Source organism: Hemibagrus wyckioides, linkage group LG10 (assembly GCF_019097595.1).
Source record: "Hemibagrus wyckioides isolate EC202008001 linkage group LG10, SWU_Hwy_1.0, whole genome shotgun sequence".
Classification (NCBI taxonomy): domain Eukaryota; kingdom Metazoa; phylum Chordata; class Actinopteri; order Siluriformes; family Bagridae; genus Hemibagrus; species Hemibagrus wyckioides.
In genome coordinates, this window is record NC_080719.1 from 10,116,007 (window position 1) to 10,140,847 (window position 24,841).

Here is a 24,841-nt window from a genome sequence, read left to right on the forward strand (position 1 = left end):
GAGGATTTTAATAAACTATAGAATTAACAAGTGATCATACAGAGGTGGACAAATCATGGAACTAATATCATGTAATAACGAGTGTAATAACAAGTTAGTTATCTAGATGCATTAATATATTCATTTTCTGAACCTAGGTTAGCATCTTTATATTTTCTTGACATGTTTACCTACATAGTCTATAAAAATCGCACCCCAAATAAAGATTTATTCCATGTAGAGCATTTCTGTCCTGACACTGAAAAATCTACAGTCTGGACTAGTAGAGAAATCTGACCTAGCCTTGCTTCTTCGTTATCCCATTTTCTGTATTTGTCTTATAACCACTGCTGGTGTTATTAAGCTTAGATGTACAAAATTCCAAAATAATCGCATCTGTATAAAACATCTGCAAACAGTAAATGCCCATATATTGATGTCTTTAGCTTTGAATGACAGAGAAAAGACTATCCCTGCTAGCCCATTTATACTTAGAAGGAAATTTATTAGAATAATTAAGTGGAGTATACGAGGAATATATTAGAATAATCATCATCACAACCACAAATAAATACCCGGTACTACACTTTTTTTATACACTCATTATACTCATTAAACACCCACAATACATTTCATTATAGTCTAGTTAGCCTACCACCTGGTACTTACTTGGTTAATCTCTGAATTTTAGAGGACTGTGAAATAAAGTGCTTCTCTCTCATTTAATTCCACCGACACACAGCACTAACAGGATGAGGAAAGTGGCCAGTGCTTTGTGCACTGCTTTGTCCAATGATGTAGAAATCCTTTTCGAAACCACTGTATTGACAACTTTAAGAATCAAATGTTAATCTGACCTAGAGAATTCCGAACACACGTATACCAATTGAGTTGAGTCTGGTTTATATCCTGGCTTAATGAGAGGAAGTGAATTAGAATAGGCACAGTTTGCTGTGAGATTTAGGAGATCAGTATTCTTTTAATATTTATGATTCAAGGAGATGAAATACCCACATGCATTAATAGTCTGAGGATTATAAGTACACACTCATGCTGGAAATGAAGTTGGGGATTTCAAAGGTTATGCCTTGAGTTTCAGCAAGTTTCATATGTGCCCCTGTTGTTCCAAACTGTATAAATAGGGGCTCTGCTATTTAGGCTAAATTGTGTCAGCTAACACTTTAAAGTTTAGGATAAATAATGACTGGTATTTTTATTTTTTATTTTTATTATTTTTATTTTTTCGAAGCAAAATAGCCTGTAGCCACTAGCCATGAACGTCAGTTTATTCAGTTCAGTAATTAAGAAGCTAATTTTCTTCAAGTCATGAATGTGAAACTAAGTTAATAAATAAATTCATTCTGTTCCCTTCAATTAAATTAGTCTTACCAGGAAAATAAGTTAAAAATGGAGAGCTAATATTTAATTTACTTACATTTTTTTTTTGCTCCACTTTGCTCAATTTTTCAGTTTATTGGAATTACTACCAAAAGAGATTTATGGAGTTCATTTGAGGTTCATTTTTTCCTCCTCCGTTTGAATGGACATTTCATCCCATGAATTTCCAGTTACTGACTGTGGCCTCATTCTTGGTTTATTATCCACAGATACAGACTCTTACCATTTCTGTTGAGGCCTGCGTGTCTCTGATTGCCGCTTACCTACCAGCTCATGCAGAGTTGCTGCATATTTCTTCCACACTGCCAATAGCTTCCAAGAGCTAGTCTCTCTTTATTTTATTCTTTCCTCAGGGCAGATTAGAATTCTTTGGCTTTCAAACCCACCGAAAACAAATACGCGACCGCTGTCATCAACCCGTGATCAGCTGTCATGATGGAGCAGCACTGGTAAAACAACACCGTTAATTGCTCTGGCCTAAAGGCTCCTGGGTTGAAAACACCCCTCTCCATTTACCTGCCTTTCACAACCATGTTGTTTTTTTTAGAGCCCAAACTATGCTCCTTGCATTTTTTAACTAAAGTCTGTAGATGCACGATGACTCAGGGCTGCTGACAAATCCCACCTGCCGATCTGCTTTGCCATCAATGCTGAAACATTTCTGGCATCTGTTCATTTTTCTAATACATCAGCTTCAATTTCTTTTCTTTTGGACTGAGAGAGAGTAATTGTATGAGTCTGAGCTGGAGACAGGAGATGGATCACATTAAGGAACCTGTACCTTCTGCTAGGACTGACTCATGTTTATAAATGCAGTAATAAACATCGGTTATTTGTTTCCCTTCAGCAGTTGTGACTAAATGTCTTGTGCATGTACGGTTACATTTACACTAATTCCTTTTGTAGACTCTTTTATTCAAAGCTAAGTGTCTCTGTAGAAGTCATAGAATTTGAACTCAGAGCCTTTTACTTGCCAGCAAAATCATTTAATTCAGGATTTATAATACATGGACATGCTCCTGGATAGTATTGGTTACTGTAACCAGTACATTTACATTTTTGGCATTTGGCAGACACCCTTATCCAGAATGATCTAAATTTTTATCTCATTTTATGTAACTGAGCAATTGAGGGTTAAGGGCCTTGCTCAAGGGCCCAGGGGTGGTAGTTTGGTGTACCTGGGAATTGGAACTCACAACCACTAAGTTTTAAGACCAGTAGGAACCTACAGAGTGAAATGTATCAATCAATCAGTTAGTCCGTGATGTGTAATTTATCCAGCAGGTTAAATGTATTTTGCATGAAGTGCTGTTGAATTCTCATTTCTGATTGGTCAAAATGTGTTGAACAATATATTTTCTTTAGCAAGTAACCACAAACCTTTATAACCTTCCCCTGTGAGAAAACCTTGTTACAGCTTTAAAGATAACAGCTATCTGTGGCTGAGAGTCAAGAAAGTAAAAATTGGCCATGCTCTCTGTGTGGAAGGGGAGATGTTGTTACACTTGCTCTGCTGTCATTCAGATTGACACTAACCAATCAAGGGCGTCTCTGAGCTCATGCATGCAGAATAGGGCAGACAGTGCTTTTCAGTCACATTTTTTCCAGTGGGATTAATTCGGTTACCACCTCCGCCATGGCTTGGGCTTAATCTTTATGTAAAGCGCATGTATCTCCAAGCAATTCAATGCCTGACATTCACAGCCTCAGATCTTCAGTGATGCTCTTCACATCAAAACCTGACACGTCTTTGGCTTTCATGGGACATAATTGCTTATTTCGCCTCCAGAGGTGCATTTCAATTCGCCTTAAAAAGCACATCTGTGGGAAACCACAAACAAATGGGAAAGCGAAGAATGTCAAGTTTCACCAGGAAAATAAAAGATGAGAAATCTCAACACAGGATCAGGAAGGGATCACCAGTGATGGAAAGTGGAAAGAATTTATTTGTGTCTTTAGTGTGTAATCTGGTTAGAAGTGGCCATAGTGTCTAATGGATTTGAATTCTTTGGAAGTAGGGAGTGCACGCTGCTTAGCAGGAAGAACGGAGCAAGATCTTTTCCTTCAGCAAAGGAGGAGAAGCTTTTAGGCCTAGGGGAAAGAATGCTTTCAGCCTCTCCCTCCAAGTCGCTACTTATTTTGCTTCTTTTCCATCTGCAGGACAGAGGATGCAGTGTCCAACTGTAGTCATTTTACTAAAAGCACTCTCAAGTATTTCTTGCCATCTTAGGGCTAATATAGAAGACACCCTGAAGGAGACTGGCTGACCTTTAAATAACACTCTACCATCCTTCTTCTGTGTTCTCTGTTTACATGTCTTGGCCTGTTTTTGTCTCTGTCCATCTTAGCACTCTGGCATACTTTCCATCCATCAGATTTTAGGACAACCTGAAAAGATTATATACTTGTCTATGTGAAAAACGGAATGGAAACATAAAGTAAAATAAAAATACAAGAACAACGAATCACAAAGAGTTTGTGTATAGTAGAGAAGCTGGTATGTGGATAAAGAGAAGAGTGGTGCTTTTGGTATAAATGATTTGCCCTGTCCAGAATCCACAGTGTACAACATTGCCAGAACAAATGCAATTCACTTCTAAAGACTTGTCTGATTTTTTTCTTGAATTCTAGAATTTGAAGGTGGCCTGTAATTATCTATAACATTAGATCTGACTATAGACTATAGGCTCTAGTATGGAAACATTTATTATTTGAAACAACTGACAAAAAGGACACCAAAACATCACATTTGTCCAATGTCCTTGTTCTTTCTGCTAATGTGTTGATTAATCATGCATGCTATCTTGCTAAAAGATAATTCACTTCTTAGTTAGCAGGGTTTTAGGTAGCTATGAATAGTTTGCAATTATTTACTAGCAGCTGCTCTTTCTGATTTGATTTTGATGCACTGACAGCTACCTCATCATTTATTTGTTGGAATGAGAACTACTGCAAATCTCTATCAAACCATAGTTTTTGGGATACAGCCTGTCAGTAAAGGTCTGGTACAGATACATTTTTATTCCAAGTAATCCAAGTGTATCTTCAAGTAACCTTTAAGATTCAGTAATATATTATGTTCTTGTTTTTGTTACAAGCAAAAGATACTTATATATTTGACCACCAGGGAAGACATTAAGATTCAGTTTTTATAGTGTTTTACATTCACCAGGGCTAAAAGAACAAGACTAGACTAGGGTTAGTTAGACACAGGAAGTGTGTCGGAAAAGTCTTCCCAACCAATCAGAAGACATACCTACTGAAAGCCAAGTGCAACTGATAAAACTAGTGGAATCAGGTGTGAATCCTGCTTGATTGGAATGAAAGCCTGCACAGATCCTTGGTAGAGAAGATTGAACATAGAGAAGACATACCCTTAAAGGTAACACCCCAAAAGCCAGAGTTAGAGTCTCAAACAATTTTGATGACATCATTTTGTTGCTCTGGTTCACCATATTAATAGAAACTAGCATAAAAACATGATTTGAATGGACATTTTGGTGTAAGATCTATAAGATCCCAAAATCTTCTTGCATTGTGTCTCTCCTTCATGACCTCTGAGTTTTTCTTGAGTTCTATGTGACTTCTTGCAACTCTGCCTGCTGGGTCTCTCTATTTTGAGAGCGCAGAAGGCTCGCACCTCTTCCTTTTCTTCCCCATCGTGATTCATCACTGCTAAACAGCGCGCACATGCTCACGCTGGCAATTACATTAAAACCTCATCAGGTCTATTCTTGGCTCTGAAGAGTGGTGGAATTAGAAGCACTTGCTGTCGCTGACTGTGCCAGTCTAATGCAGGTGAACGAAGGCTGGCTTTGATTAGATGCCTGCTTATATGTAATCCGTTTATGACGATCCGTTTGCGTTAACACTGTGATGGATTCGGATCGACAACAAGAATTAGGCACGGCTTCAAAATAAATTTTAGTTTAGCCCGCTTTCCCATGGCAGCAATGTTTTGTTTCTCATGCCACTAATTGGAGTTCCTGAGTTACTGCTGCTTGCCATGTTTTCCCAGGTAGCACCCAGCTGGAGAATTGGCATCCTTCACCTGTATAATATTTCTTTTTGTACGGATAGATCCAAATTTGTGCAGATTTTCAAAGCAGTTCAGTAATCCAGCTTTGATTCCTTAATGGTCAGAAACTCTTTACAGCCTACTTTCTGTTGCCAGCAGTCACTCCTCTTGTTAGTTCAGTGTCAGTAATGTTAATATACAAAAACCCCACCTACTGAGTGATGGTTATGGTTTTTTTTTAGAGTTGAAGCTGTGAGTTTATATCCTTGGACTAACAAATCATCATTTTCGAGTCCTGTAGCAAGGCCCTTTTGTCCTTTTCACACCTAAAAAAAATCCTAATTAAAGCAAAACTGACACTTCTGGTTAATTACAGTAGCTGTTTGGTTTCTTTTACAGTGCACATAAATAAAGGTAGGCAGAGGGGCATGTAGGGCTGCAAACATGCTGTAAATATATAGTTTAGAGCACCACTGCTGTGCTTCAGCAAGGGTCTCAGTCTGAAAGGTGTCAGATATAATAAAAAAAAAAACATAAATACTTTTGTCATTCATTGTGTCAGAGACTGTTTGGACACCTCAATGTGTGGGTGTAAATCTATGCTTTCTCCTTATTTTCTGTCTCTTTCTTTTATTAAAAACCCAAAAGGTATGAGCTGATCTGATGAGCCCCGTTCATTCCTCAGATTGAGAGCACAGATTCAAAGATTCATTAAATATGCTCATTTAATTGAACTTTATATATAAAGAGAGAGTTGTATTGATGTGGTGTGTGTGTTTCTGTGTGTAGGGGTGTTTGTCCTCCTTAGGTGCTTTAATGATGTCTCAGGCATGTGAAAGGCCTAATGACTTGGGTCGTATGTGTCCTGACTTGCACACACATACCCACTCTTTCAGACTCTCACCTGAGCCTGCATACTTGAAATCTTTTCTTGACAGCAAAGTTCAAAGGTCAGACCCTCATTATCTGCCTGCTGTAATTTGTCTTGAGATGAGGGCACATCATACTGTCTAGATCATGTTGTGTGTAAGAGATGCCAAATAGATTAAGAGGACAAGATCCACACACACCCACACACACGTTTGTCGTGTTGTTCATTATGCGTCTGCCACGCTGTCGAGATGTGGGTGTGCGATATGGATATATGCCGCCGAGGATTTGTGTGTCTGCGGGTGATAGGGAGGTGACAGCTCCAGCTTTGTGTTATGCCTGAGAGTGTTGTATTATTGTGGTTTTTCCCTTTTGTCTCATTTTAAAAACATGGTAGTCATAATGAGAGTCATTAGGCATTGCCGTGCGAGCCCGAAGCTACTCATTTTACACACTGCGCTTTCAGGACGGCAGAGAGAGCAGGAGCATCTGTCTCTTTGACGCGTTGTTTTTGTCATACACACATGCATTATATGCGTTATATGCAAATGTCATTGGAGAGAGCAAAAGAGAGCAAGAGTGTGTGTGTGTGTGGGGGGGTGTCTGGTGTATGTGAGTAGAGGGGTTCATGGGGCAGGGGTTCATAATTATAATATGTCATCTGTATGTGAGTATGTACACTATATTGCCAAAAGTATTCGCTCACCCATCCAAATAATCAGAATCAGGTGTTCCAATCACTTCCATGGCCACAGGTGTATAAAATCAAGCACCTAGGCATGCAGACTGTTTTTACAAACATTTGTGAAAGAATGGGTCGCTCTCAGGAGCTCAGTGAATTCCAGCGTGGAACTGTGATAGGATGCCACCTGTGCAACAAATCCAGTCGTGAAATTTCCTCGCTCCTAAATATTCCACAGTCAACTGTCAGCTGTATTATAAGAACGTGGAAGTGTTTGGGAACGACAGCAACTCAGCCACGAAGTGGTAGGCCACGTAAACTGACGGAGCGGGGTCAGCGGATGCTGAGGCGCATAGTGCGAAGAGGTCACCAACTTTCTGCAGAGTCAATCGCTACAGACCTCCAAACTTCATGTGGCCTTCAGATTAGCTCAAGAACAGTGCGCAGAGAGCTTCATGGAATGGGTTTCCATGGCCGAGCAGCTGCATCCAAGCCATACATCACCAAGTGCAATGCAAAGCGTCGGATGCAGTGGTGTAAAGCACGCCGCCACTGGACTCTAGACACTAGAGCAGTGGAGACGCGTTCTCTGGAGTGACGAATCACGCTTCTCCATCTGGCAATCTGATGGACGAGTCTGGGTTTGGCGGTTGCCAGGAGAACGGTACTTGTCTGACCGCATTGTGGCAAGTGTAAAGTTTGGTGGAGGGGGGATTATGGTGTGGGGTTGTTTTTCAGGAGCTGGGCTTGGCCCCTTAGTTCCAGTGAAAGGAACTCTGAATGCTTCAGCATACCAAGACATTTTGGACAATTCCATGCTCCCAACTTTGTGGGAACAGTTTGGAGCTGGCCCCTTCCTCTTCCAACATGACTGTGCACCAGTGCACAAAGCAAGGTCCATAAAGACATGGATGACAGAGTCTGGTGTGGATGAACTTGACTGGCCTGCACAGAGTCCTGACCTCAACCCGATAGAACACCTTTGGGATGAATTAGAGCGGAGACTGAGAGCCAGGCCTTCTCGTCCAACATCAGTGTGTGACATCACAAATGCGCTTCTGGAAGAATGGTCAAAAATTCCCATAAACACACTCCTAAACCTTGTGGACAGCCTTCCCAGAAGAGTTGAAGCTGTTATAGCTGCAAAGGGTGGACCGACGTCATATTGAACCCTATGGATTAGGAATGGGATGTCACTTAAGTTCATATGCGAGTCAATGCAGGTGAGCGAATACTTTTGGCAATATAGTGTATGTATGCATGCTGGAAAAGACATAAACAAACACACACACACACTGCTCTATAATATACAGTATGAACGCTGTGAGCTAGCATTATAAATCAATCAAATGAATATGCTACTGATGTACTGTATAATGCATTTGTTATATCTATATTTTTCCTGGACATTATGGTATATGTACATATGTATGTGCCTAAGGGTCCCATGCTCCCACCACTATGGCCTGGGTTTGATTCTAAGGCAGGGAACTAAACCCAGCCATTGGGGGCACAGAAACTAGTATACTCTAAGTTCATAGTCACAAGCCCGGATAAAAATATGAGAGCTGTGCCAGGAAGGGCATCTGGCATTAAACCAGCGAGAAATCAAACATGTGGATCAAAGAATCCACTGTGGCGACTTCTAATGTGAGCAGCTGAAAGAAGAACAAAAACTGAGCAATCATAGTAAATTAACACTAATTTTGCATTACAGTGAGAGTGAGTGAGTGAGAGAGAGAGAGAGAGAGAGAGAGAGAGAGAGAGGGAGAGACTCTGTGTGTGTACTCACGCCTGGGTGAAAGGTGTTATATACACCAGACGATGGCTGAGCAGTAGCATTTGTTGTGTGGCGGACTGTGTCTGTCAGGTCTGAGTTCAGACTCCCACAGCCACAAGCTAATGCACCTGCGTTAGCCAGATGAGCCTTGGCTAATTTGGCAGCAATATGACTAGAGCTGTGAAGCCAAAAGTTGTTTGAAGGAGCCAGACAACGATTGCTCATCTTTTCACATGCTGAACACATACCACTTGCAATTCCCATGGTTAAAATAGTGTGAACATTGTTGCTAGGCAACTGGGAAATATAAACACTGAGCATGAACTAGCTAATAACTGAGGCTAATGATCTAACTAGCATGTAGCTGTTTAGTCATTTTTACACAGAGAAAGTAAAGGCAGAGTGACAGCTTAGAAATGAGACAAAACCTCCATAAATATTCAAATGTATTTAGTAAGAAAAACATCTCTGTGAATAAAATTACACAGTACTTTGTAGCAACAACAGCTAACTGAACGTCCTTGGTTTCAGACATATTGAGAAATGTCACACAACCAGTGGTTTAAAAAGTACTGGGAAATTATATTGTGAAGGTGAAAGTATAGATCATTCTTAAGTCAAAAATGTACTCAAGTGAAAGCTTGAGCTAATTTTCTTCATATAACCAATATTTACCATTAGCTAGAATTTGACTTGCTGCTTAGCTAATTATCTTAGCTACATGGATGCCAGTCTAACCTGGATTTTATCAAAGTCTAACCTGGACTTATCAAAGAATTCAGGCTAATTTAGTTCAGTTTGTGAACCATTCCTCAACATTTTCAAATTAGCTTGAGTCCATGCCATCTAGTGAGGAAAAAAATAACACCTCATTTTATACAAGTACATTACATCACCCAAACATTGTGGACACCTGACCATCATGTCCATATGTACTTTGTGAACATGCTGGAACAGGTTTGGGCTTCTGAGTTCCAGTGAAGGGAAATATTACAGCATACAGAGACATCCTATACAGTTGTGCGCTTCCAGCTTTTGTGGTTTCGGGAAGAACAACATATGAATGTGGTAGTCAGGTCTACAAACTGTTAGCCATATGGTGTTAACTCCCAAATTTTCTGAGGTAAAATACTCTACCTCAAGTTTTTTTGCAGTCTTGTTGCAGTCGTGTAGGATTTATTATTTTCTTCATTTAATAGATTTATTGGATGCTATGTGATCTGTCTATCTATCTGTCTGTCAGTCAGTCTGTCTGTCTATCTATCTATCTATCTATCTATCTATCTATCTATCTATCTATCTATCTATCTATCTATCTATCTATCTATCTATCTATCTATCTATCTATCTATCTATCTATCTATCTATCTATCTATCTATCTATCTATCTATTCTAATGAAGCTATTCCATATTCCCACTGTGCTTTCCCACTTCCTTCCAAGCCATGACATTCATGTACCTATAAGACAGCCAAACCCACATTATTATCTCTCCTCCTCCGTACCTTTCTCCCTCGCTCCGTACACCTCCTAATCATCCGTGCCCTCTGCCTCTCACTCCAATTTGAGGCATAGAAATATCCGTGAGCTACATATCATTATTTCAATACTTCACTCTTATCATTGGCTTATGTCGCTTGTTCCCTCGCCTCTTTCATTCTCACACACCCACAAACAGACACCTTATACCAGAGTTCCGCTGTCACATTGCATCACTCTGTGTGAAGACTCTGTTTGGCAGCAGGTGTCATGCATACATAGAAAGGGAACGAGAGACAGATTTTAAGTTTTAATGGTTATGAGGTGTCACCCATGTCTCTTACTGCCGGATGGGTTGGAAGACAGAGGACAGCGAGCGTTGCCGGATGATTGATTACACTGTACAACTGCACAGTAAATGGATGGACGTGTGTATGTCTACGTGTTTGTCTCAATCTGCAGTGCGCCTTGCTGTAAATCACATAATGTGTGCCAAAGTTCTTCTCAACCTATCGTGACAGAATCACACTGCAGGTGCAGGTATGTCTGCAAGTAGTGAGAAACTGTTTTCTGCTAATGAGAACGGTTAAAGTGATAACACTATGCGTGTGTACGCTGTAGTACTTTTTCATAGAGGTCATTTTTAGTAGAGTAGTTTTTCATGACTTGCATTCCATCTTCTTGCACAGGATACTGATCTAAGGCCTGATGTGAACATATGATGAACAAACAACAACAGTTAATTGATTGTATTCATTTTAACATGTATAACAGTTCCAAGTGAATTCTTTGAGTTAAACCAGTTTTTGTTTTGAACTTCTGGAATAAAATCAAACTCTGCACAGTCACCTAAGCTCTGGACCCCACCACATTATCATGCCACACATGGCTCAATCAAGTTAATTTAATATCACTGTATAATCATTTCTTCCTGTCAGCGCCAACATCCTCACAAGGTCTCATAACATAATTGGATCAAGCTGATACTGCGTGAATTCATCACGCTCACTACATAATTCAAAGTATTTGTTTAAATTCAATTTACTTTATGTTACAGGTTTTATTTGTAACTTTTTATTGCTTTACGGATTATGATATTAGCTTGTGAATGTATTATTACACCTTAGAGGAATATTATTCAAGCCAGCTATCTCACTATATAAAATCCATTCCCTGATAACTGAATTTGCAAGCTACATTATTTTATAGACTCTGATGGTTATGACATGTTGTACATGTTGATTACAGCAAGGATTCTTAAACTGTTCTGCAGCCTAGGACTTCTTTAACTCATTAATAAATCAGTACATTTATTGGTTAACCATTTCAATCATTAGTCTCATTGTTTAAATGTGTACAATAATATTCTGGTTATTTACTGCAGCTATTAAAGCCTGAACCTTTAACTCCCAGCACACATTTTTATCTCAAGAATGAAAGGTTGTTCAAAGAATGTTCAAAGAATTTATACATAATTATGACTGAATCAGCAAATGATCTTGAAAGTGATTCAGACAGGGTCGCGGTCAGAGAAAGGTCAATGTCTGAAATAGTTTTGCTTTAATCACTTCCTTTGTGTTTGTCTTAAAGTAAGGTTCATTATACATAAATGTTCAGGAAATTGAGACTCATTTGATGGTTATAAGAGACTTTCTGAAATCGGTTCATCTGTCCAATAGGGATTCATCTAACACTATGTAAATTGATTGCAACTTAGTATTGATCCAATGATGGTCAATATATATTTTAGGGACCTTTCAGCCAAATTAGTAACAAGAAGTACTAGACTTCTTGGTGGCTGAGGCATCGCTGTTGATGCCAATCCAATTGAATTTTAGTCGTTAATATTGTCATTAGTTTCAAGCTGACATTATTTGCAGGTTACTTGTTTTTAATTTAAAATTTGGATGAATCCCCATAACTAGAAGAAGCTATTGATAAATATAATAATTTATTTTTGTGATTTATAATACTGTATGAAAAAAAGGGCAGATCCCTGGCTATGCTTCATGGACAACTGAAAACCATGAAAGAAGCAACATGAACCTGACCCGAAAGTGTTGATGCCTAATACACAAAGTTGATGTATAACAGCTCTGTGTTTGCATGTGTGTTTTTGTGTGTAGGTAAACCCATGTTCCTGCACATCGGCGAGCTGGTGGATGGGGTGGACATGCGTGCAGAGGTGGGTCTCCTGAGCCGCAACATCGTCATCCGAGGGGAAATGGAGGCTTCTTGCTATGGTTCTGAATCCTGCAAGTTCTTCAGCTTCGACACTTTCGGCGGTCACCTCAAGGTACGACATTCTTACACAACACCCCGTATGCTTTCTGCTCAAGCTCGAATGCTTGACATGTTTGGGGGAAAAAAAAAAGAATAGTGCACTTCAGTTTAGGGAGTGAGGGCCTGTGAAGATGGCAGCTAAAGTTAGACGTTAGTGCGCTGTCACACACGTCGACCAGAACAACTCCTGTGCCAAAACTGGGCTGCTTGGAGATGCTGTCAGTGTGTGTGTGTGTGTGTGCGTGTGTGTATGCGAAAGGGTCATGGAGGCAGCTGGTTTTTGCAGTAATTGCTCTATATCTTGCTGCTCCTGTTCCCTCCTCACCTTAGCTGTCACCAGGAAGGTTGCTTTTCCTTGTGTATTAAAAAAAAAAAAAAAAAAAAGGCAGGAAAAAACCCACCATGTTACACAGCGCAACTAGGTCACAACTCCACCTGCTAATGACCCAAAGGTAACGAGGCCTGGTGAAAGTAGGCTACTGGACAAGTCAACAGTAGTAAAGAGTTTATGAAAAGAAAGTCGGTCAGTGCAAGAGCAGTTGGATGGAAATCTCTCTTCAGGCTCTCCTCACAGCTAGCAATTTAAAACTTACATCAATATGTATCTGTATTCAGACCCAGTTTATGCTTAGCTTGAAATTTCCTGATAATATCAGGGAATTTCAAGCTAAGCATAAACTGGGTCTGAAGACAGATAAATACTGAATCTGGAATATCAGCTGATATTCAATTATAGCTGCAGTAATAATCAGATTAATGCAGCCACTGACTGCAGTTCAGGCCTATAATGTCTCACATTTTTTTCCCAGGGCAGGAGTGTTGTGCCTAGACCACCTCCTTTAAAAACAAACACTTTCAATCAATCGAACAATCAAACAATCAGGGGACAGAAAATTCAGACTGACAAAGCAGATGTTATATTTTTTTGTGTCTGTTACTACACTGGAGACAATTTCATAACATATGAATACACTAATGAGAAGACACACATTAAAATTCATATCTGCTGTTTTATATCAGGTCTTTATTAAGGTTAATTGTCACCAACAGGTCATGAAAGGGTCCTAGTAATAATAATGATGTTAATTACATGTTAATGAATTAAAATAATATAATTATTTTAGTAGCAGAATAATTGTTTTTTCCCCTCTATTTTCTCTATTACTGTAATTGTAATTAATGATCCAATAAAAAACAAACAAACAAAGAGTAGTAAATAACTGCAGGTTATACAAAAAAGATATCAATTTTCTCTCTTAGCAGACTGTCTCTCTGTCTTAATCCATCTGTCCCTCTCTGTCTACCCATCTGTCTGTTTTTCTGTCTGTCCCTCTCTCTGTGTCTTTCACTCTCTCTCTCTGTGTCTTTCTCTCTCTCTCCGTCTCTCTCTCTCCGTCTCTCTCTCTCGCCCTGTCTCTATCTATCTATCTATCTATCTATCTATCTATCTATCTATCTATCTATCTATCTATCTATCTATCTATCTATCTATCTATCTATCTGCCTGCCTGCCTGCCTGTTTGCTGTCTGTCTATCTCTCTCGCTCTTTCTATCACTATGTCCCTCTCTGTCTGTCTCTATCTCTTTGTCCATCTCTCTCTCTCTCTCTCTCTCTCTCTCACTTCTATTTTTTACTGAACATCTGACCATGATGTTCTGCTAAATGGGGCAGTGATTATTCTCAACCACAAGTGAGTTTTGAAAGCAAGCTTGATTTCTTGATTTACTTATTTATTTATTTATTTATTTATTTTGCTGTTAAAAAATACTCTGGTCCTATAGCCACGGCAAACCTGTCAGGCTTTTTATTAACATCTATTTTAATGTTCAACAAATTGAAATTTTTCACAAAACGCACTACATGAATAAGCCTGTGACCTTACATTCGAAGTAGGTTAAAGGCAATTTCTTTCTGTTTTATAAGAAAACTGATCTCTTGGCCCTTTTGCAGGTTTCTTGATAGCTATAAATGGTGTAATAATAATTATCCAATTATCATGTTAGAGGGATTTTAATAGTTGTTGCACAATGTTTATCAGCTGAACTATTCTGAATTGGCAGCCCTTAAGGATCGCCTCAAGCAGTAAGCCAAGGTTTTTCTGACTTAAAATAATGTAAGGATTCAAATGGTTTTAATTAAAACACAAATAATGGAATTTTTGTAATGGTATAATAATGAAACACATTTGTCTAACTCTTTTGTTGTTGTGCTTTTTCCACTTGACAAGTAAATCATATGAGTGGTAAGCTCATTTATATGTGAATGCCTTACTCTAGACTGCCTTTGTCTACTGTATTGTTGCAGAAAAATAGCTGTTACTAAAGGTTCGGTCCTTAAATGAACAAGTGATTTTAAAATTATTGCAGAACTTTGCTTTGATTCTGGGATTGCCATCAATGAACAGATGGATGACTTAATGAAATTAACAAGAGGTGTGTTTTTGTCTTTAGGAACATAGCCTAAATTACGTTTTGTGTCTTGACTTTGTCCAGGTTGTTATAGAATAAAAAAAGCTCTTCAGATAGCAGATCAAATTCAGCCGGTTCAGAGGACATAGCACACTCACCTGGTATACTGTACGTCTTTATCTCTTCCTATGTTTAAGTACTCTATAATGTACCTTTATTCACATCCCTCACACCTTGGAAGTGTGACACTTGCAACATAAGTGTGCATTGCAGCCGAATGGAAAAAATTCTTCCTGTCCTTCAGGAAGAGCATTTTTTATTACAGAAACTCTCTCACACAGTTTCGCTGAAGCGGCTTTTCAGCCAGTTTGCAGTCCATTTCATTCACATCATTCAAACAGAGTAGGCATTAGAACAGGGGCGTCCAATCTTATCCTGAAAGTGCTGGTGTGGCTGCAGGTTTTCATTTTTCAACCAAGTAGCAGACACACCTGATATCTGAGTCTATTGAAACCTGAGATCAGGTGAAATATTATACTGCCAAATATCTGCATTCATATATTAGATTTTTTATATTTTCTATACACAATTTTCTTTTCTTACCTGTCTAATTGAATTAATTCATTAAATTCAATTAATTCTTTTCTTAGATTCAAAATGAAAGAAAATAGACTATTTTTATGACATGGACTGTTGTAAAAAGTACTACACTGCATTTCCTGTTGTATGAGGTTGTGTATGTGACTGATAAAATTTGGAATTAGATGTAGCTCTTACTTGATTGGAATGAAAACCAGCACTTTTAGGAAAAGACTGGACATTAAAATAAAGCAATGCAGTTATGCTAGCTGTCCTGTGCAGAGTAGTTGGCAACATAGACCCCAGCATCAGTGCAGCAGTTCAGAGGGTCTGTTTGTTATGTTACATAATCTAACACCAAATATATTTTTATGTTACTGTTAACGTTCTGTAATAAGCAGCTTTGTCCACAGTTTTGAAACAGAAGAAGTCAGATCACAGGGGTTCTGGTTAATTACTCCCTCTGAAGTCTCTAGTCATGTTCACAAACCCTTTGATCATCCGAGAAACTTCAGTTTAGCTAATTAACATGATGGAGCGGCCATTAAGATGGCAGCAGGGATTCAACCAAGAGGGAACAGTGAGGGCAAGTTATCAAGGACACATTAAAAACTGTATCGTAATGGAAGCAGGTGAGGAAAAAGAGATAAAGGGTGAGACAAAGTGGTGTGTGAATATTCTATATTATAGCTTATTGGATCTCAAAGTGTGGTTGATGATCTCCCAGGGGTCCATGAAGCCCATCATTGTCAGAGTTCTTGTATATTGTCTGGGTGGTATGGTTATTGACCTATTTGACTGGTGATTTGAAGTAAATGGATTTAATCCAAAACTTAATCATGTGTAGCAGGTTATAGGTTTATAAATAATGTAAGCTTGGACCCAGTGAGCTCTGTCATTGGAAAGGCATTGATAAGTAAACAAATTATTATTATATGATGTCAAATGAGCACAAATGAATAGCATGATTATGTTTATATTTTAGCCTTAAGTACACAAGATTTTTTCACCCCAGACAAATGTAGTCCAGTTTAGTACTATAGCCTAGTCTGGATAACTGACTTAATACTCAAGTACCGAATATGACTATGGCAATACCAAATCAGGCAAAACAAATCAAAGCACCATCAGCAATACTGAATTTGAAAATAGAAAATATTTTTGATTTGGTTAACACTTCTCTTGTTCACTGCATAAAACCCTATGTGTTATTTCATGTTGTTAAGGTAAAGTGAGCGTGTCCAGACTTTTAATTTGGAGTATCTATATATAGAGTTGAAACACTTGTGAGATGTAGGTCAGACGCTCACCTTGGCTGCCGAAAAGATTTGAAACACACATTGTCCTTTCAGCCATCGTCCCTCGGGAAGCATTGGGTCACTTCATACATTGTGATTTCTCGGTCCAGCAAAGAGATCCTGGGTGTCACTTCCTTTTTTAAAGGTTGACACAAGACCCAGATCTCAGCTTCATACATGCATGCATGCTTTATTTAATATGCAAACAGTGCAGTGCAGTCACATTTCCATTCCCATTCATTTGCTTCTCTTCCCCTTATTATTGCACTGCCCCTTTGGCCTTTTTCTCTGCTTATTACTCGTGACATCCTAATCTTGCTCTCTAACTTTCTTTTACACTCTCTCTTCCCCTCATTCATTCTCTTTTTCATTTCTCATCTCCCTCTCTACACTCTGTCACAACTTTCTTTTGCTCTCGCTCTCATTTCCTCTCACCTTCTCTCTCTCGCTCGCGCTCTCTCTGTTTCTACAACCCGCTCTCTTATCCTCTTTGGCTCTACTCTCATTTACTTTTTCTTCAGCTGTATCTACCTTTAAAAGTGAATGATCCAGGCTTCTCTAGGAAGCTATATTCATGTTTGGAGGATATTAAAAAAAGTGGATAGTCATTTTCATGAAAGCACATCTAAGGTCATTTTATTTGATCCTCCAAAAATCCATCAAATGCAATGGGCATAAAAATATATATATATATATATATATATATATATATATATATATAAGAGAGAGAGAGAGAGAGAGAGAGAGAGGATTAGACTCTCCACACCACAGTTTTCAATTCAGTGCCATAATATTAATAATAATGTTATTTTCTCCCAGGACGTATTAAAGTAAAACTGAAACTTAGATCATAGCCTTACTTTGAAAACTTCAAATTACGCCCTATATTTTAAATGACTCCAATATTTTTAGACAAATGTTGCAATTTCACTCACTGTTTGGCATTACTGCAACTTTGATAACTTTAACATTAACGTATATATAAAAAGATTGGCCAACTTCTGAAATGGTTATTTCCACTTCTACATCATTCCTTTAGCTAAGAGGGTGTGAAGACTTGTAGCTCAATGGTTAAAATGTTGGACTATTGATTGGACGTTTGTGAGTTCAAATCACAGGACCACCAATCTGCCACGTTTGGGCCTTTGAGCAAGGCCCTTAGCCCTGTACCTGCTAAGTTGTATACAAAAAATGAGATAAATGTTAATTGCTCTGGATAAGGAATATGGCGTAAATTAACAAAAGCAACAGAATAAAGAAGATGGATTTATTCAACAACAGCAGCTCACATACTGTATAATGTAATTTCTTGCTTGTTTAGACTTTTGCTTTCAGTCACGTTCCTGTGTCGGTAAAATCTAGGAAAATATGGCTACTGTTTGATCATAGAGCAATGAAAACACTTTTGCAAAGTTAGCCTACTTATTTAGGTGGAGGAGAAAAGAGACACTGGGCCTGACTCAAGTAGTGGCCTTCATTCAGTTTTCCTCCAAGTCTATACTGCCAAAGCCGTGTAGTGTACAAGTCCTTAAGGATATATGCATTTTTAAAACAAATGGAACAGTGCCCATTCCCCTCAAGTTCCAACATTTCTGCACATCTCAGATTTGGGTGCTTAGCCATGGAATGCATGCAGCTTAATAGGTCAGAAAAATGACTCTTTGTCACATAGACTTTCTGAGATGATTTAGGTTAGATTATGACCTAAATCTTTAAAATTGTGCCATAATGTACTCTGTAGTTGTTGTTGTGGTTTGCAGCATACGTAGTGGGTTGGTGGGATATTACTTTCTCACAGCTTATGTTTTCCCATTACAGGTGGAGCATGGTTTTAAAGCAGTGCACATCCAAGGGGTGGAGTTCATGCACATGGGACAGCAGTCTATGGGTCATTACCCTGTGCACTTCCACATGAACGGAGATGTGGATGAGAGAGGAGGCTACGACCCACCCACCTATGTGAAAGACCTGTCCATCCATCACAGTTTCTCCCGCTGCGTCACCATACACGGGACCAACGGCCTGCTGGTGAGTCACATGACTCTCTCTGGTCTTCTGTCTGTTAACAAGACCAGTGGGGAGACCATGAGTTGAACCTGAGTACAACACACCAAAGCCTGTTGAATGGATATGTATTTATGATCAGGCAATTACCACAAATAAAACAGTATATTGTGGGGATTCATGTGTTCATGGCCTCTGTGGCAATCAGACCCTGTAAAGGTTATGTGGCCTCTGTATTCTCTCAGAAGGATGCACAGCCATGTCATCGGGGTGTCTTTATTCTTTCAATTCATTATACACAAGTACATGTAACAACAGGCAGAAGGGTCTCAGGTCTTTTTTGTTGTTTCTCAAAAGCTTACCAGAGTTCATTTAGTTTTGCATATGACTCCACACTCTAAACATCAGTGCATGCTGGAAAAGCAGTGCTGTGTGGCCTGACATTTCCTCCATTTACCACACAATCACACTGCCATCTGTTGCCTCCCAGCTGCCTTCCTAACAAGCTTCACCACACACTCTTTACCACACACATTCACTCACAGCTTGTTATCCAGGTGCGTCATTTTCGAAAACAGCATTGGCTTTTTGTTATTTCATCATTCACCTTCTTTATTGTGTGGAATAGACAGCAATGGCCAAATCTTAGCTCAGAATAGAAGAATTCTTCAACAATGCTGTTGAAACCTGGAGCTCACAGTCAAAGCTTGCTGTGACAACCCTCACCAGGCAATAGTGCGTTAAGCTACGAGATATGAATTTGCACATTCTTCATCACCTCAGCAGAAGGTGCAGCTTAAGTGCACCGGTGATGGAGCTCCTGAAATGATATTCATGGGTTTAGAATCCAAGATGAAAAACAACTCTGCATTTAAAGTGAATGCCTAGTTATGTACTAGATACTGTAGGTGTTCTTAATCAGCTTGCAACTCTGAAAACAATAAGTTGCAGCTTATTTTGTGGATTTCACAGTGACCTACAGTGCATATTAACATGGATCCCCAGAAAGCTTCAATTCTCTAGTTTAATTTAGAATGTGTATCATGTTGATGTATCCGGTGCTTGATTTAACACAGCCTTTATTTTCATCATACTGTACATTGGTAATATAACAAATTGCTTTTATTCACGTTCCAATTTTTGAGGACCGCTGATAGCAGAGCACAAGATCTATAGTAAGACATTCCTAGTCCTAATGAAATAATCACTTGGCTTATAGTAGTGGACTCTGTTGTTGGTTCCTTGCTGTATATTAGGAGTCTCTCTAACATAAACCCTGTACACTGCTTTTTCAGAAATTGCATTCCATTATTCATCTTTAATATCCACTTTATACTGGTCACAATTCCATCACAGAGCACCAGGCACATACATCCACACAGACATTAACCTGTGCACAGGCACAAACAAGGGACCTTGAGCCGTGAAGCAGCAATACTACTCGTTACACCATCATGGAGACAGAAACATTTGTTTATTTGTTTTTCTTCCAATTTGGCCAATTCCCTCCTCTAGCTCGCTCTCCCCTATTAAACGACAGCTACAAGCAGGGAGTGTGAGGGCTACAACATGCTTCCTCTGAGAGCAGGTACTGCTCTGCCATCACTGCCTCCATACACATGACCTTACAGATGCCCACAGTTGTTAGTCCCACACTTATCAACAGGGGAGAGATTATGCCATCTTTCCCACCCAGAATGCAAAGCCAGTTACACTCTATTAGACTTGTGGCTACAGGCAGCTGGAGCATTATCAGAATTAAAATATGTTCAGAGGATAGTATTAACAATTAATATCAGAGACTATTATTAACACTGACATATTCCTCTATGTTACAGGTAAAAGATGTGGTGGGCTATGACGCTCTGGGCCACTGTTTCTTTACCGAGGATGGCCCAGAGGAGAGGAACACGTTCAACCACTGTCTTGGCCTGTTGATCAAGGCTAGCACTCTACTTCCCTCTGACCGAGACAGCAGGATGTGTCGAGACATCACATATGGCGCATACCCAGGCTACGTGGCCAAACCAAGGCAGGACTGCAGGTAAGAGAGCAAAAAATATTGAATTAGTAATCATAGACACATACAACATGCAGCTATACCTTGTAGAAGTACAGAACGAGTGGCATTTACTAAACTGCCATTTCTGATCATATGTTTTTGTAGTTTACACATTTACACATAAAGTTACACATAAACCCTGAATAGAAGTACTGAATGTGTGACAAATATAGGTCAGTATTATGGATATGCTCATCTATTTGATAGATTTTCACACATTTCAATTTTTCACTCATTTATTAATGGACAGTGAAAAAAATTCTTTTCAGGAAATCTTTATAAATAAAATCTAATTACAAACAAAAATGTTTTTAGGATCTGTACTTTCAATGACACCTTTTCTATAAGCAACACAAACACAAATAATTAATATACTATTATACCATGAATCTAGTAATCAGTGATGGCTGTCTCCAGAGAATCATTTCAGAAGCTGCTTTGAAGTTGATGAGGGGACTTCACTATTTACTGTTATTCACTTTGATTATGAGCTCATGATGGAAATAGAGATCTGAGCTATATTATTGCATTAACAGGTGAAAATTGTCAGTTAAATGCAGAAACATTCTTTCATAAAAGGACAAACAGGGCTTTGTTGGATCTGGTCCAGGGACTGTAATTCAGTTGTAATGTGCGTTGGGAAGCAGGATGCAAGCACATAAACTTGGTATGAGGCAAATCCATGAATCAATCTGTGTCCATATCAGGGGTCAAAACAGGCTTAACATAGAACAGATGAAGCCATTGGGCAATAAACCAGTGACAGGACAGGGGCACAGAGATGACTGGAACAGAAAACCAAAACATGATCATATGGTTTTTGTTTCCATGGAAACCATGATATGAAGAAGGAAGACAACAACAAATCGAAAACAACATGCTTGCTCTTATTTAAAAAAGAAAATAAGCTTCAACAGAAGGAAATTCTTGTAACAAATGATGAGTATGTGGTTTAAGTCTGCACTCACTGAGAATGTTTCAGCATCATCCACATTTTTAGGCTTTACTTACCGGGGAACAGAGATTAGGCTATAAACTAATTAAAAATTGTCAGTCAGGTTCTGAAATCAAGTTCAAATTCTCGAGCCATCGTATGCCGCGACATAACTCATTACCCTCATCGAACTGCTACAGTCCTGTTCCTAATTGCCACTAGATTCCTCTCCAACTAAACGCAGTAGGACTCTGCGATCATACTAACGAGCTCTCCTTCACGCCAGCATCCCTCTGTAATTTTTTTTTTTTTATTTTTTATCTCAAAATATACTTAGGCCTACATGTTTTGGGACCTCAGTTAATCTCCACTAATTAAAATCAGTAGATCAGCTCGGAATGAAAGGCGCCACTGAACTCTGGTGGTCTCATCGTCACTTAATATTCTCTCTCAACCCGCTCATCTAATGCAGATTAATGTTTAATTCAAGATGTGTGCCAACAAGCAAAGACTAGACAAAATGGAGTTCAAATGATAATTTAGTAGTGTGTTCAGTTTTAGGATTTGTGGGGCGACTCCTAAACTGAAGCCGGTGTCTTCATTTTGGTGCAATTGAACCCATTTCTATTGTAAAATCCCAATCTAGTACACATACTCTCTGTCTTTATACTTAAGCCAGTCACTGTCACTTCCTTTTCTATTTTGAGACTCAAAATGAGTGTTTTCCTCTTACCTCAAACATACTTAACAAGCCAGGATGTTTACTTGTTTAGTTTTGCACTGGAGCTAAAGGCTAACCATAAACAAATGCTCAAATGTTCATCTTGCTTCAAACAACATGGTGGTTCTCCCTGCTAAGCTTGAAGATTCATTCCAAACGCCCTATTAGCAGCACTATGGTTACTTATGTGGCTTATAGAAAAATCATGCAGCAGCACAAAGCTAAAATTAAAAGCTAGAAAGCTAGGTTGCACTAGCTTGCTACTAAATAAACAAGCTAACATATAGCTAGCTACCTGTTTGCCTGTATGGGTTGATATATGCTTTGTCAATAATTTTAATGACTTCTTAGGTGTATTAGTGACTTTTTTAAGTGTCTAGTGACTAATTTGTCTGCGTCTTGCACTTTCTGAAGACCTACAGCTAACATAATGAGAATCCCATCAATTTTGTCAATTTGTCTTTATCCTCAAAAATCTCTCTTTTTATCTATATTTACACACAATTATCTGCATAGTTTGTCAGTGCATAAAAAGTTGGCTTGTCTCTACAGCTATTAGCTCCCCCCTCCCAAACAAATTAGCAACACTGACTGGAGTGGCTAAAAACAAATAAATAAAATAGTTCTAGAATAAATTATTAAATAAAAAAGGTATTAAGACACTTCAATAACTAACCTCTTCCTACATAACCTAGATAAATAGCTAACTCAAAATCATAAATTGGATGAGCTCTTCAAATGTCCCAGGAGAGCGCTACAGGCAACACATTCGTACTTATGCAAAGGATGATAAAATGCTAGCCAGCTCTACAAGGTAGTCAGCCTTGTGATTATGCAGAAACGCCACATATACACTTGATAAATATCAGGGGGAAGCTCTTGGAGTTTAGCACTTTGCATATTGATGTTCACGTCTGAAGATGAGTAATGTGATGAAGCTCATGTAGGCTGCACACATTGATCAGAGCCACACAAGCCCCCGCAGCAGCGGATTATTTTTTCCAAACTGTCGCCTTTGAGTTGATGTGCAGAGTGTGTGTGTGTGTGTGTGTGTGTGAGAGAGAGAGAGAGAGAGAGAGAGAAAGAAATAGAAAGAGCAGCTGGAATGCAGTGAGCTGCAAAGTGTGCATAGATAAACACTTTTAATTTCAGCGCCAACACTCTGGTTCGAGTCACAGCACAGAGGCAAGCACGTGCAGCTACAGCACTATAATTAGATTGACGGTGTTCTCTCACTTGCACACAAAAGCCAAAACCTAATACCAGACACGTTGCAGCAAGTGATTACTGCAACAGTGCAGGCATGCCTAGAACAGGCGTCTGTTTTTGAAGACATTTTGTCTGGTCTGTTGGTGTGTGTGTGTGCCCTCAGTCTATTCTTGGAACTATTGTTTTGGTTAACAGCGGTAGATTTTCATTAATCTAGATCAGGAGAAACTCTTCAGACCAATCTACACATGTGCTAATCAGTAATTATGCAATGTAATGAGTTTCCTAGTTACACCTACCAGACAGGTTAATTAATAGGTCTGTAATTACTGTCCATAGCCCATCTGATGCATACGTAATCTACCCCCTCTCTCCATCAGTGGATTATAGAGCCAGATGTAATTTGAACCATGGTGTTGAACATAGAGGGAGATGTAAATTGGATGGTAGACCCTTAGCAGCACAGTAATAACATGGATACACAGCCATTTACTAGCTAGGTATAATACATTTATAGCATTTAGAAGACGCCCTTATCCAGAGCACTTCTTCTGAAAGCAGCTTTATAGGAATATAAAAAGTCGGAATAAAAATGACAGTTTAAAATTAAATATATATTTGTCCCTGATAAGCAAGTCTGAGACAACGATGATAGGGAAAAACTTCCTGGGATGATATGGAAGAAACATTGAGAGGAACCAGACTTAAAAGGGAACCCATCTTCATCTGGGTGACACTGGAGAGACAATTTGTTTCTACAGCTGTATATAGTCAAATGGAATTGTGTAACCAAGAGCTTTTGAGCAGCAAAAATTCTGAATTCATTATGGATTTAACACTTATACATTCCTGCTGACAATTTTTTTGATTGAATAAATTTTGACACAACTGAACGTTTAAGGGCCCATCAGTGGCACCATGGTAACTCTGGGATTTGAACTACCATCAGAAGCCCAGTGTCTCATCCACTGACGTACCACTGCCCTACTTACTAAGCTAGCAGGGGAGTTGAAACGGTCTGCATCACCCAGATTCACACTGCATGACAGGGAAGCGAAATTCCCACTCGATGACGATGACCTGGTGCTGCTGTCACCCTCCTGCTGATAATAAACATGAGTTTCAGCATGCCTGCA

General features: G+C 39.0%; 1 protein-coding gene across 1 annotated transcript in view; it reads left to right on the top strand.

Moving 5' to 3' along the window:
• The window catches only part of cemip (cell migration inducing hyaluronidase 1), a 130,535-nt gene that overhangs the window by 86,715 nt on the left and 18,979 nt on the right, over positions 1-24,841 (top strand). The window contains exons 12-14 of the mRNA XM_058401724.1: positions 12,333-12,502; positions 18,594-18,803; positions 20,618-20,823. Coding sequence (XP_058257707.1) covers positions 12,333-12,502; positions 18,594-18,803; positions 20,618-20,823 — 586 coding nt within the window. The remainder of the gene's footprint in view (positions 1-12,332; positions 12,503-18,593; positions 18,804-20,617; positions 20,824-24,841) is intronic.